The 13034-nt window shown below is 43.4% G+C and overlaps 1 protein-coding gene across 1 annotated transcript in view; it reads right to left on the bottom strand.

Annotated features, from left to right (window-relative positions):
* The window catches only part of LOC134659684 (exportin-7-B), a 93811-nt gene that overhangs the window by 45879 nt on the left and 34898 nt on the right, over positions 1 to 13034 (bottom strand). The window contains exon 15 of the mRNA XM_063515369.1: positions 11815 to 11959. Within this exon, the coding sequence (XP_063371439.1) occupies positions 11815 to 11959 (145 nt within the window). The remainder of the gene's footprint in view (positions 1 to 11814; positions 11960 to 13034) is intronic.

The following is a 13034-nucleotide window of genomic DNA, read 5'->3' as shown; positions in this document are numbered from 1 at the left end:
TCGGTGGAGGGGGAAGTGGCGCTGATCGTCACAAACACAGGTAATCTTATGGAATGTCCGACATTAGTACTAGCGGCAGCCGCTAGAACTAATTTTACTCCATAAGATTTAACGTAGAAAGTCCGACAAAATGAGGGCAGCACCAGTCGTGCACATAGCTAATAAAAGCGAGACTTAATAAACAGTGACGCTTTCCAAAAACAATAGTGTCATCTTGACAACATAGACAAAAATTTAACAAGTCAACAAAATCATTGATCAGGTGACACTTGAGACACACATCGTTACCCAGTTCACTCGTGGGTATAGCGACATCTAGTGAGGAATTGGGTAACTGCCTATTTCAGTTCGCGAATAAAGTTCGTGTCGTCAAGGTATTAGATCGGTTTTCCTAGGATAGCGGTGCCGTCATATGGCGGCCGTCTTCATACTAAATAATACGGCTAAATATGGATGTTGTAGTATTTGTATGGAGACGGCCGCTATATGACGGCACCGCTTTCGGAGGAAACCAAAGCTTTAGACAGTGAAAAATCATACTGTCTTTGTCTTACTAGTACCCAATAGAAAGGGATGCCTAAGTATAGTTTTCTTTGTTCTTAACTGACCTACGTGTTGTGTTTGCCAGACGATACTTAACGTATATTTATTTACTTTTAACAATTCAAATTTCAAAATATAACTTGTAAAAGCGACACTACATAAACAGGGACGCTTTCTTTGTCAAACTATGACAACCTATCAGTCTATCTGACAAATTAGTCAAAATCATAGAGTCAGGTGATACTTGGGACGCATATTGTTACCCAGTTGATTCGTTGGTACAACGACATCTAGCGGCGAATAAGAAAGTATTGTTGCAGTACTTTAAATGTATGTCCTTATTTGTTTCTGTACTTGTATTGTAAATTGTGTGAGGTGTGCAATAATTGTACATTACGATAAACGTGCGAAAAGTAGGAAATTCGCAACGAGTGGCGATAAATTGAAACACGGCCGAAGGGAGTGTTTTAAATCGACATGGGTTGCGAATTATCTTTACGTCACCCTAGGCCCGTAAGTGGGATTTTATTCCCGCTACGCGAGGAGAAAATCTCACTTCCTGGCCAGGACAAGACGTAAAACTTTAAACAAACCACGGGCGGTAATTCGTAAAGCCCCAGATCGCATATTTATGGCCCTCACCTTCGGTTCGGGCCACAAACACCTGCGATCTGGAGCATTCACGAATTCACCTCCCTAGGTATGTAATGTACTATATCGCACGTGTATTGTACAACGTTTTACATTACATATGGCCCTTTAAATTTTCTACATAGGCACGTATTGTGCTAATTACCGCACTAGGGCGGTAAAGTAGCACCATATCATAGAGAAAAAAATACATAGATTGCTCACTGCATACATCAGTTTTAGTACCAAAAAGACTATTAGCATCTAGCATCGAGTAGCGGAACTATCAGTACTGCTACTTGACAATAGATGTAGCACCGACCGGAAAGTCTTATACTGTTGAGATAAGATTTTTCGGTCGATGCTACATCTATTGTCAAGTAGCAGTACTGATAGTTCCGCTACTCGATGCTAGATGTAGACACTGAAATTAATAGTCTAACTAATGTATGGAGTGAGCACTCTTGTCTTAAGGGTACCATTCGATTCCTTACACTTCATCCAAAAAAATATTGTATAGCAATTATATACAAAAACGCAATTTTCTTGTTCTGTCCATACTACAAGATGGGCTCCCAGAGACCTTGACGTCACGTTCCCTTATCGTTTTGTTCAGGGCGTTTCGCGAGTGAAGTGCGACTGTCGGCCTTTGACTACAATTTCTGACTTTTGTGTTACTTTAATGCAGCGGTCGGCAACCTTTTAGTAGCCAAGGGCCACATAGTAGTTAACGAAGTTGACGCGGGCCGCACTTTGTTAATATTTATGACTTTATCAGACATTGTCGTTTGTCAATATTACATACAAAATAGCCAGGGAGGCTCGCGGGCCGCAAGTGACAGGTTACCGGGCCGCATGCGGCCCGCGGGCCGCGGGTTGCCGACCGCTGCTTTAATGCAATGGGTCCCATATAGACATTTGATCCTAAAAACAAACCCGATCGATTGAGACCATACATAAAAATGAGTCATGTAGCCTATTCTAGGGATTGTCAGGGCAAGCTATGCTGGCGCCATCTGCTAAATACTTCGACCGACCAACCCTATTCGCCGAATCTGATTGAAAACTGCGAATGCAGTACTAACAAAGAGAATTTGAAATAGAGGCGGATTCACAGACAAGACATCCTCTAGACTGAGCATAGAGTAAGACCAAAGAAAGTCTGCAGCGCAATAATCTGACAGCGAATTAAAAAACTATATATGGCAATGTTTTTTAGCAGTCAGTAAACGTCATGCACTATGGTATGAGTTTGTCAAAATCATTTATATATTCGTTGTGTTTTGTGATGAACGGAAAAAACGTGGTGAACCCTTACAAAACCGGCGTGCGGGAGTTACTTTTCGGCATGAAGAATAATTTTACACATGTAAAAAATCAGCACGAGGCGATTCAAGCTCATAAACGACAATGTTTACAAAATTTGGAGTTGATGACGGGTAAGTGGAATGAAACATCCTAATACTTGCACCATATGTAGATAATATAATATTGGTTTAGACTAAGGTTTCACAGCAAATTGAACACACCTAATAGGTATAGGCATGTATGACTTTATGAACTTCCTCTAACATTTCGAGAAACTCTTTGGTACTAGCCGGATTTCGAGCTCGAACCCACAACCTCCATGCTTATGCTTACGGCATGGCTATTAGTTAAAGCTTAAATTTATTTTTAATATATGTTTATTGTTTTATTTATTTAAACTTTATTGCACAAAATACAAATAAAATGTACAAATGGTGTTTTAATGGTTTATTTCGTTTTTCCGAAAACCGAAGTTCGCAAATTGCGGGCAATTTCTCTGTCAATCTAATTACGCCTTAAAGTAAAAGAGAAAGATGCCCGCAATTTGCGAACTTCGGTGTTTGCGGTAGGCCCGGTGTACCTATTTACCACTAGGCCGTCACGGATATTACAAAAGCTCAATAATTTTGATGAAGCCAAAATCACATTCTCCCAATATTATTTATCAATATTTGTATATGTTATCAATATCTGCGAAGAAATTCAAAGGTGTATGTGAAATCCCCAATCCGCATTGGGCTAGCGTGGGGACTATAAGCCCAAGCCCTCTCGCGCATGAGAGGAGGCCTGTGCCCAGCAGTGGGACGTATATAGGCTCAAATTATTATTATATATTTTTTATTTGTATATGTATACATATTAATATAGTGGCATCTATAGTTGGAATTAAATTTATAACTATAATGCACAACTGATTTTTTTCCAAGACTATTTAATCCATTTTCTGTGGTGTTGTCACATACTGATTTTTAAAAACTATTTTTAATCTGGCGCTGCAGACTTTCTTTGGTATTACTCTAGTAACGCTACCCCCTCTGCCACTATATACGGTAGTTTTACTCCATCTTCGAGTCAAAGTGTCAGAATCCCGTGCCGTGATTGGTCCGTGTCTTTGAACGGACCAATCACGGCACGGGACTCGCTCACCTCGTCCCCCGCACCCCAGTACTTTTGGCAGCATCAGGTGGTGAACCCTTACAAAACCGGCGTGCGGGAGTTACTTTTCGGCATGAAGAATAATTTTACACATGTAAAAAATCAGCACGAGGCGATTCAAGCTCATAAACGACAATGTTTACAAAATTTGGAGTTGATGACGGGTAAGTGGAATGAAACATCCTAATACTTGCACCATATGTAGATAATATAATATTGGTTTAGACTAAGGTTTCACAGCAAATTGAACACACCTAATAGGTATAGGCATGTATGACTATATGAACTTCCTCTAACATTTCGAGAAACTCTTTGGTACTAGCCGGATTTCGAGCTCGAACCCACAACCTCCATGCTTATGCTTACGGCATGGGTACCTATTAGTTAAAGCTTAAATTTATTTTTAATATATGTTTATTGTTTTATTTATTTAAACTTTATTGCACAAAATACAAATAAAATGTACAAATGGTGTTTTAATGGTTTATTTCGTTTTTCCGAAAACCGAAGTTCGCAAATTGCGGGCAATTTCTCTGTCAATCTAATTACGCCTTAAAGTAAAAGAGAAAGATGCCCGCAATTTGCGAACTTCGGTGTTTGCGGTAGGCCCGGTGTACCTATTTACCACTAGGCCGTCACGGATATTGCAAAAGCTCAATAATTTTGATGAAGCCAAAATCGCATTCTCCCAATATTATTTATCAATATTTGTATATGTTATTAATATCTGCGAAGAAATTCAAAGGTGTATGTGAAATCCCCAATCCGCATTGGGCTAGCGTGGGGACTATAAGCCCAAGCCCTCTCGCGCATGAGAGGAGGCCTGTGCCCAGCAGTGGGACGTATATAGGCTCAAATTATTATTATATATTTTTTATTTGTATATGTATACATATTAATATAGTGGCATCTATAGTTGGAATTAAATTTATAACTATAATGCACAACTGATTTTTTTCCAAGACTATTTAATCCATTTTCTGTGGTGTTGTCACATACTGATTTTTAAAAACTATTTTTAATCTGGCGCTGCAGACTTTCTTTGGTCTTACTCTAGTAACGCTACCCCCTCTGCCACTATATACGGTAGTTTTACTCCATCTTCGAGTCAAAGTGTCAGAATCCCGTGCCGTGATTGGTCCGTGTCTTTGAACGGACCAATCACGGCACGGGACTCGCTCACCTCGTCCCCCGCACCCCAGTACTTTTGGCAGCATCGGTTTCATGAAATAATTGCTCTAAACTCCGTCTAGAGGATTCCTAGTCTATGGGCGGATTTTGTCAAAGTAAATGTAGCCACAGTAAATTTACTGCCATATTTCTAGTAATTCTCTATACACTATTCTCTTTGGTACTAATAAGCGCCACTTAAAATAAAGTGAAGCTTTACAAAAATATTGTTTGTCATAATCTCAAAGTTTTAACGAATTTTGATGAAGTCAGGTGATACTGGGGGCGTATATTGTTAACCAGTTGACTCGTGTGTATAGCGACATCTAGCGGCGAATTTTAACTAAGTATAGTTTTAGTACTTTTCAGGTTTTACAGAGGGTACTATTTAATGTCATGATAAATACAATACGGAGTATTACTGCAATGTTTTGCCGCCAGAGTGCAGCACTAGTGACTTAAGTATACCATAGAGTAACTTATACATACTGTACCTTAAACTGTTTTTTGACAAGTTTTCACAGACAATCAAAAATGACATTGATACATCAAGGCGGTTTGCTTACAAAGGGCCTACCGGGAAACGCGAAATGGAAACTCGGCTATCTGCCTCTTTATCGCTCGAATATGCAAGAGTGATAGAGAGGTTAGATAACAAAATGTCAACTTTCTCGTTTGCGGTAGACCCTTAGATTGTTTACTCGTTGTGGGAGTGGCGCCCCCTACGCAGACTTTCGCGTAATATTCCCTATTTAGATCTACTACATAATTACTAGGGCTCGCGGTCGCACCCGTGTTTCGTGTACCCGTTCCCCCCCGTTCTCGTGTTACACGAAACCGGATTTGTGGCCCGTTCGGAACGGGTAATTAGGGTCCGTGTACCCGTGTGTCCGGATCCGCGGATGTAGGATGCGCGGATTGGAACGTAAGGAATGAACGAGTGAGTGAGAGAACGAACTGTGGAATGAACGATGTGTGAATGAGAGAGTATGATGCCGAGTGTAAGTGCCTGGGAGCGAGATAGCAAAACGCCATGGGCAGATTTTGAATTGTAACCGGGAATTCGGGGAGACTGATTTCGGACGTACGAAGCGCGGGTGTAATATTTCTGTGTTTTTTTTTTTCAATAATATAAGTTTTTAAAGTTATTTTGAGTTCGCCCGACCCACATTAATTATACACGGGCACAGAATAAATAATAGTACTAAGTACACAAGACTCACTCTCTAACAAAACGCGTCTGTTACGATCAGCACAGATATGGCCGCTAGGTGGCGACAGCGCCACGCGAGGCTTATGGCTTTCCCCAAAATTGGGGCCGAACGAATGTACTTTTAGCTACCTGTAACAAAGCGACGAAATCGCGGAGTGAGACACGCCTGACGCGGGTCCGTCCAGTTCTCGAGGTAAAGTGACGATCGGACGCGTTCTGTATAACTTTGTCGGGTTCGTGTAGTTCGGACGCTTAGCACCGCCGGGGCTAAGAACACGGACGCACGGGTTGGCGTGTAAAGTGTCATTCAATACAACTTGCTAACTATGTAAACAAAAGTTACTAGTAAATTGACATTCAGTGTCAATTTTAGTATGGCGGTTTGTTTACATAGTTAGCAACTTCGATCAACACGGGCTTCCGACACGTCGGAAGGGATAGGCCCAAGCGATATCTTGACATTCAAATCATTCTGCCATTTTTCGCGGGGGGGAACGTGCACACAGTCGCACTTCTCACACACTTACATACAAAATCCAATCTGTAGTGACGACACAAATACATAGAAAATGACACCCTACACAGACAAATCTAGCACACCTCGTTTTTGTGTACGGACGAGCCACAAGTGTCACAACACGCACACTAACACATTTTCGTCAAAGAATTTTATTGTTTTCTGAGAGATGAGAAGTCGGATTTGTCGCTCCACCGATTCGCAATTTGTACTGGGCGAGCAAAATCGATAAATCCAGTAATTACATGAGACTAAAATATAATAATTGTTTAAATGTAATTAAACGTATGACATGTAAAAAAAATATTAGATGTGAAATGTAACACCTTTTTATTGTAAATTTGATGTCCCCGACCTCTTTTTACAACAAAAACCGAGCAATTAGGCATTTTTTTCTGCGGCTGTGTTCACTCGCGCGACTGGACTCGGTCTAGTTTAAAATCCGAGCGCAACTAGTTTTATTACCCGCGCTAGATCAGTTGATCTTGTACCTAGGCAGAGGGGGAATAGTGCGAATGCCGCATCCCTTCCGTGTTGATCGAAGGTTAGCAAGTTTTATTGAATGACACTTTAGCACGGATATCGGGAGCCCTATTTTTGTGATACAACGGCAACTTAGCAGCAAGCTAACAGCCGTCGTTCAAAAATTTTTGTATACCTAAATACCATTCGATGAATACTTAAATACCATTCGAAAAATACTTAAATACTATTCGATACCGAATGAGATACGCTTCCACTAAAGAGGGAATTTGGGTCGCAACTCGTCAGCAAGTTAACTCGCGGGTAAAGCGACATCTAGCGAGGAATCTGGTAACTTGAAAGGTCGGGTACTAAGGTTGGTATTTCATCTGTCCAATATCTTGGTCCAATGTGTATTTGCCTCTCACATTTTGCTTAATGAGAGAGTGAGACATATTTGCTGTGCTGTGACTTATTTTTCAATAATGATTTTTTTTTTGAAGTGAAAACTTCTTTAGCGGCGCTGTGCACTTTTTGTGATGGGGAAAAAAAGAGTTAAACTCACGAGAGCGTAAGACGTAAGATGTCATTGAGTTTTCACTTCTGTCGGCACTCCCGGAGTGCAAGCCGTTGTTTTTAGGGTTCCGTACCCAAAGGGTAAAAACGGGACCCTATTACTAAGACTCCGCTGTCCGTCCGTCCCTCCGTCCGTCTGTCACCAGGCTGTATCTCACGAACCGTGATAGCTAGACAGTTGAAATTTTCACAGATGATGTATTTATGTTGCCGCTATAACAACAAATACTAAAAACAGAATAAAATAAAGATTTAAGTGGGGCTCCCATACAACAAACGTGATTATTGACCGAAGTTAAACAACGTCGGGCGGGGTCAGTACTTGGATGGGTGACCGTTTTTTTGCTTGTTTTGCTCTATTTTTTGTTGATGGTGTGGAACCCTCCGTGCGCGAGTCCGACTCGCACTTGGCCGAGTTGGCCGGTTTTTGATATCATACAACGAGACTTCCTTAGCAGGAAAAGCTAGTAGCCTTCGTCCAAAAAAAATATATAAATACTTAAATACATAACGAAAATTCGGTACGCTTCCACCAAGTAGGAATTTGGTTCGCAACTCATTATCACGTTAACTCGCGGGTACAGCGACATCTAGCGAGGAATTGGGGCAGATCTTAAACACAAATTAGTATTTCAAATAACCAATTTGGGCATAGAGAAAAAAATGCATAGATTGCTCACTCCATACATCAGTTTTAGTACCAAAAAGACTATTAGCATCTAGCATGGAGTAGCGGAACTATCAGTACTGCTACTTGACAATAGATGTAGCACCGACCGGAAAGTCTTATGCTGTTGAGATAAGACTTTCCGGTCGGTGCTACATCTATTGTCAAGTAGCAGTACTGATAGTTCCGCTACTCGATGCTAGATGCTAGTAGTCTTTTTGGTACTAAATAGACATGGGTAGTTCGCGAATGAACGATTCAAATGAAGTACTTCATTAGATGTAACTCACTCATTCACTAGTTCAGTTCAGATTCATTTAGTACTGTACTTCAGCAGTTCAGTTTATCTATCTTTTCTTTTACTTGCTCACTCGCTCATAAAGTGACAAGGACAGCGTATCGCGTCCCGACGCCATAACCCCGAATAATCCCGAACGCGGCCGAAGCAACACGAAAGCTTTTGGCGCGAACCGCCGTGAGCTGAGCGGCGTCAAAATCGGAAAAACTCCTTGCACTTGCGCGAGAAAGTTATACTTATATCAAACGTTCTTGTTAACAAATATAGAAAATAAACTGGTTTATCATAGTTGTCATAGTGTTTTGTCTTATTTTACCCGTAACCTGTTTCCTAATGACACGCTTGTCAAACAGAAAAAAACTATAATGTATTTAATTACTATGAAAAATGTATCACTCTGTGAGTTCCACAATTCCGGTCATACACATTTTATAGTGTGCTTAACTCGTTCGCGTCTTTTCATGTAGACATGCATCGCAAAAATAAGGGAATCTAAAGCAAATTTTTACGTACTTGAGACTCAAATAAGAAAAACGCGATATTTATGTAGGTACCAGAATTGCTGTTTTGTATTGTCAACAGAAGTGACCTTTTTAAAGATTTAATTGACCCACTCCTACATTCTACAACCTTCGTTTCATTTCATTACGTCATATTCTGAATGAAATAATCTATCAAATTCTATATTTTACTCAATATATATCCGCGAATGAGAGATATAAAACCAGTACTGTTGATATAGATGGATCTGTTGAGCTACTGAACTAAACTGAACTAGTGAACTAAAGGAGTGAAGTACTTCAGAGCGTACGAAAGATGCATATCAATCTTTTCTTTTTAGTGACACATTTTGCGCATGACTAATCCTTATCCTTTCGAAACATGAGAATAAGGACTAAGGACTATGAAGAGAGATCGAGAATTTAATTTAATGTCGACATCGCACAGCAGTAAGCTACGGACGCCGTTCAAAAACTAAATATATAAATAAATAAATAGATGAATTTGCGCGCCGAACAACCATACTGTACTAAACTAGGATAATCCCTCGTTACCCAGTTTACTCGCGGGTACAGCGACATCTAGCGTGACATTGCGGCAAAGCGGCAAATTTGAAAAATGTAGGCGCGAAGGGATATCTTTCCATAGAAAATTTGAATTTCGCGCCTTTTTCTACTGACAAGATTTGCTTGACCATCTATAATTTACTTGGAGGATGAAATATCATCAGACGAGGAAAATAAGCGTAGTACGGAATCATTTATTCAAATCTCGTGTCGTTTATTCAAAATGGCGTCACCGCTATCTAATGAAAACGTTCACGAAACTATCGACACCGTCATGACGACCGTTACGTTGACAATCAACGCCGTCTAGGAAACCGCGCCATCTTGTTTACATAGACAACGTTCTAGTGACGTCATTCACCGCTATATAGCGGCCGCTATATGACGGCACCGCTTTCGGAGGAATCCAAAGCTTTAGCCCTACAGTACAACACTCACCGTGTGATGCGTGAGCATGAACTGCACCTCCTCCAGCTTGACCAGTTTCCGCACGCAGGAGTAGCCGCCGCTGAGGTCGCTCAGCAGGCCGAGGGTCTTCGCTCTGTACAACACTCACCGTGTGATGTGTCAGCATGAACTGCACCTCCTCCAGCTTGACCAGTTTCCGCACGCAGGAGTAGCCGCCGCTGAGGTCGCTCAGCAGGCCGAGGGTCTTCGCTCTGTACAACACTCACCGTGTGATGTGTCAGCATGAACTGCACCTCCTCCAGCTTGACCAGTTTCCGCACGCAGGAGTAGCCGCCGCTGAGGTCGCTCAGCAGGCCGAGGGTCTTCGCTCTGTACAACACTCACCGTGTGATGTGTCAGCATGAACTGCACCTCCTCCAGCTTGACCAGTTTCCGCACGCAGCAGTACCCGCCGCTGAGGTCGCTCAGCAGCCCGAGGGTCTTCGCTCTGTACAACACTCACCGTGTGATGTGTCAGCATGAACTGCACCTCCTCCAGCTTGACCAGTTTCCGCACGCAGGAGTAGCCGCCGCTGAGGTCGCTCAGCAGGCCGAGGGTCTTCGCTCTGTACAACACTCACCGTGTGATGTGTCAGCATGAACTGCACCTCCTCCAGCTTGACCAGTTTCCGCACGCAGGAGTAGCCGCCGCTGAGGTCGCTCAGCAGGCCGAGGGTCTTCGCTCTGTACAACACTCACCGTGTGATGTGTCAGCATGAACTGCACCTCCTCCAGCTTGACCAGTTTCCGCACGCAGCAGTACCCGCCGCTGAGGTCGCTCAGCAGCCCGAGGGTCTTCGCTCTGTACAACACTCACCGTGTGATGTGTCAGCATGAACTGCACCTCCTCCAGCTTGACCAGTTTCCGCACGCAGGAGTAGCCGCCGCTGAGGTCGCTCAGCAGCCCGAGGGTCTTCGCTCTGTACAACACTCACCGTGTGATGTGTCAGCATGAACTGCACCTCCTCCAGCTTGACCAGTTTCCGCACGCAGGAGTAGCCGCCGCTGAGGTCGCTCAGCAGCCCGAGGGTCTTCGCTCTGTACAACACTCACCGTGTGATGTGTCAGCATGAACTGCACCTCCTCCAGCTTGACCAGTTTCCGCACGCAGGAGTAGCCGCCGCTGAGGTCGCTCAGCAGCCCGAGGGTCTTCGCTCTGTACAACACTCACCGTGTGATGTGTCAGCATGAACTGCACCTCCTCCAGCTTGACCAGTTTCCGCACGCAGGAGTAGCCGCCGCTGAGGTCGCTCAGCAGCCCGAGGGTCTTCGCTCTGTACAACACTCACCGTGTGATGTGTCAGCATGAACTGCACCTCCTTCAGCTTGACCAGTTTCCGCACGCAGGAGTAGCCGCCGCTGAGGTCGCTCAGCAGCCCGAGGGTCTTCGCTCTGTACAACACTCACCGTGTGATGTGTCAGCATGAACTGCACCTCCTCCAGCTTGACCAGTTTCCGCACGCAGGAGTAGCCGCCGCTGAGGTCGCTCAGCAGCCCGAGGGTCTTCGCTCTGTACAACACTCACCGTGTGATGTGTCAGCATGAACTGCACCTCCTCCAGCTTGACCAGTTTCCGCACGCAGCAGTACCCGCCGCTGAGGTCGCTCAGCAGGCCGAGGGTCTTCGCTCTGTACAACACTCACCGTGTGATGTGTCAGCATGAACTGCACCTCCTCCAGCTTGACCAGTTTCCGCACGCAGCAGTACCCGCCGCTGAGGTCGCTCAGCAGCCCGAGGGTCTTCGCTCTGTACAACACTCACCGTGTGATGTGTCAGCATGAACTGCACCTCCTCCAGCTTGACTAGTTTCCGCACGCAGGAGTACCCGCCGCTGAGGTCGCTCAGCAGCCCGAGGGTCTTCGCTATGATCTGCTCCGAGCCGCCCCAGTACTTCAGGTTGGTGATGCTGGAAACATGTGGCAGGACGCATCAGACAAGTTTAGTATACGCGTCGCTTAGTCTACCCTAAACATAGACTAGGAATCCTCTAGACGGAGTTTAGAGCAATTATTTCATGAAACCGATGCTGCCAAAAATACGGGGGTGCGGGGGACGAGGTGAGCGAGTCCCGTGCCGTGATTGGTCCGTTCAAAGACACGGACCAATCACGGCACGGGATTGACTCGAAGATGGAGTAAAACTACCGTATAAGTGGCAGAGGGGGTAGCGTTACTATACTCAGTCTAGAGGATGTCTTGTCTGTGACCCTAAAGTACTATAAAGTTTCAAGTCATAATGTATCGTTTGTCATATTATCATTAGTCATAAATCTGAAATCGTTAACTTTTCAGGATTAGGTAGGTTAGGTTATCCTATAGATAGGTTAGGTTAGGTTTGTTTTATGGCAATCCTGAAAAGTTACGCGTTTCTGAACCAAATGAATTATGACTAACGAAAATACATTATGACTTAAAACTTTTTGGGAAACAATAGAGACCCAATAAATGTGGCCATTCATTAGACGCTAATTTGAGACCGGCAAAACCTGCATTTGCCTCATTGCCTGGCCGTTTTACCGGCCGGACGTATGCCACAGGCGGGGCGACAAGCGACCGCTCAAGGCCTCATGCCTCATGCAATAGGAATGATGACACATGTTGAATTTTATAACAAAATCTAGTAAAATAGATAGCAAACGAGCAATTTATCACAATAATGTGGATATTAAAATAAAATATTGAAAAATTACAAAAATACAGGACCTGAAAGTTTCAAAATTTAAGTTTTTTTTTTTACTTCCAAAAACGATAAAAGTAAGGGTACCATTCGATTCCTTACATTTCATCCAAAAAAATATTGTATAGCAACTATATACATAAACGCAATATTTCACCGACAAAAACGCAATTTTCTTGTTTTGTCCATACTACAAGATGGGCTCCCAGAGACCTTGAGGTCACGTTCCCTTGTCGTTTTGTTTAGGGCGTTTCGCGAGTGAAGTGCGACTGTCGGCCTTTGACTACAATTTCTGACTATTGTGT

The sequence above is a fragment of the Cydia amplana genome, chromosome 25, assembly GCF_948474715.1.
Source record: "Cydia amplana chromosome 25, ilCydAmpl1.1, whole genome shotgun sequence".
NCBI classification, from domain to species: Eukaryota; Metazoa; Arthropoda; class Insecta; order Lepidoptera; family Tortricidae; genus Cydia; species Cydia amplana.
The sequence above is the reverse complement of the archived record's forward strand: the minus strand, read 5'-3'. Positions and strand labels throughout refer to the sequence as shown.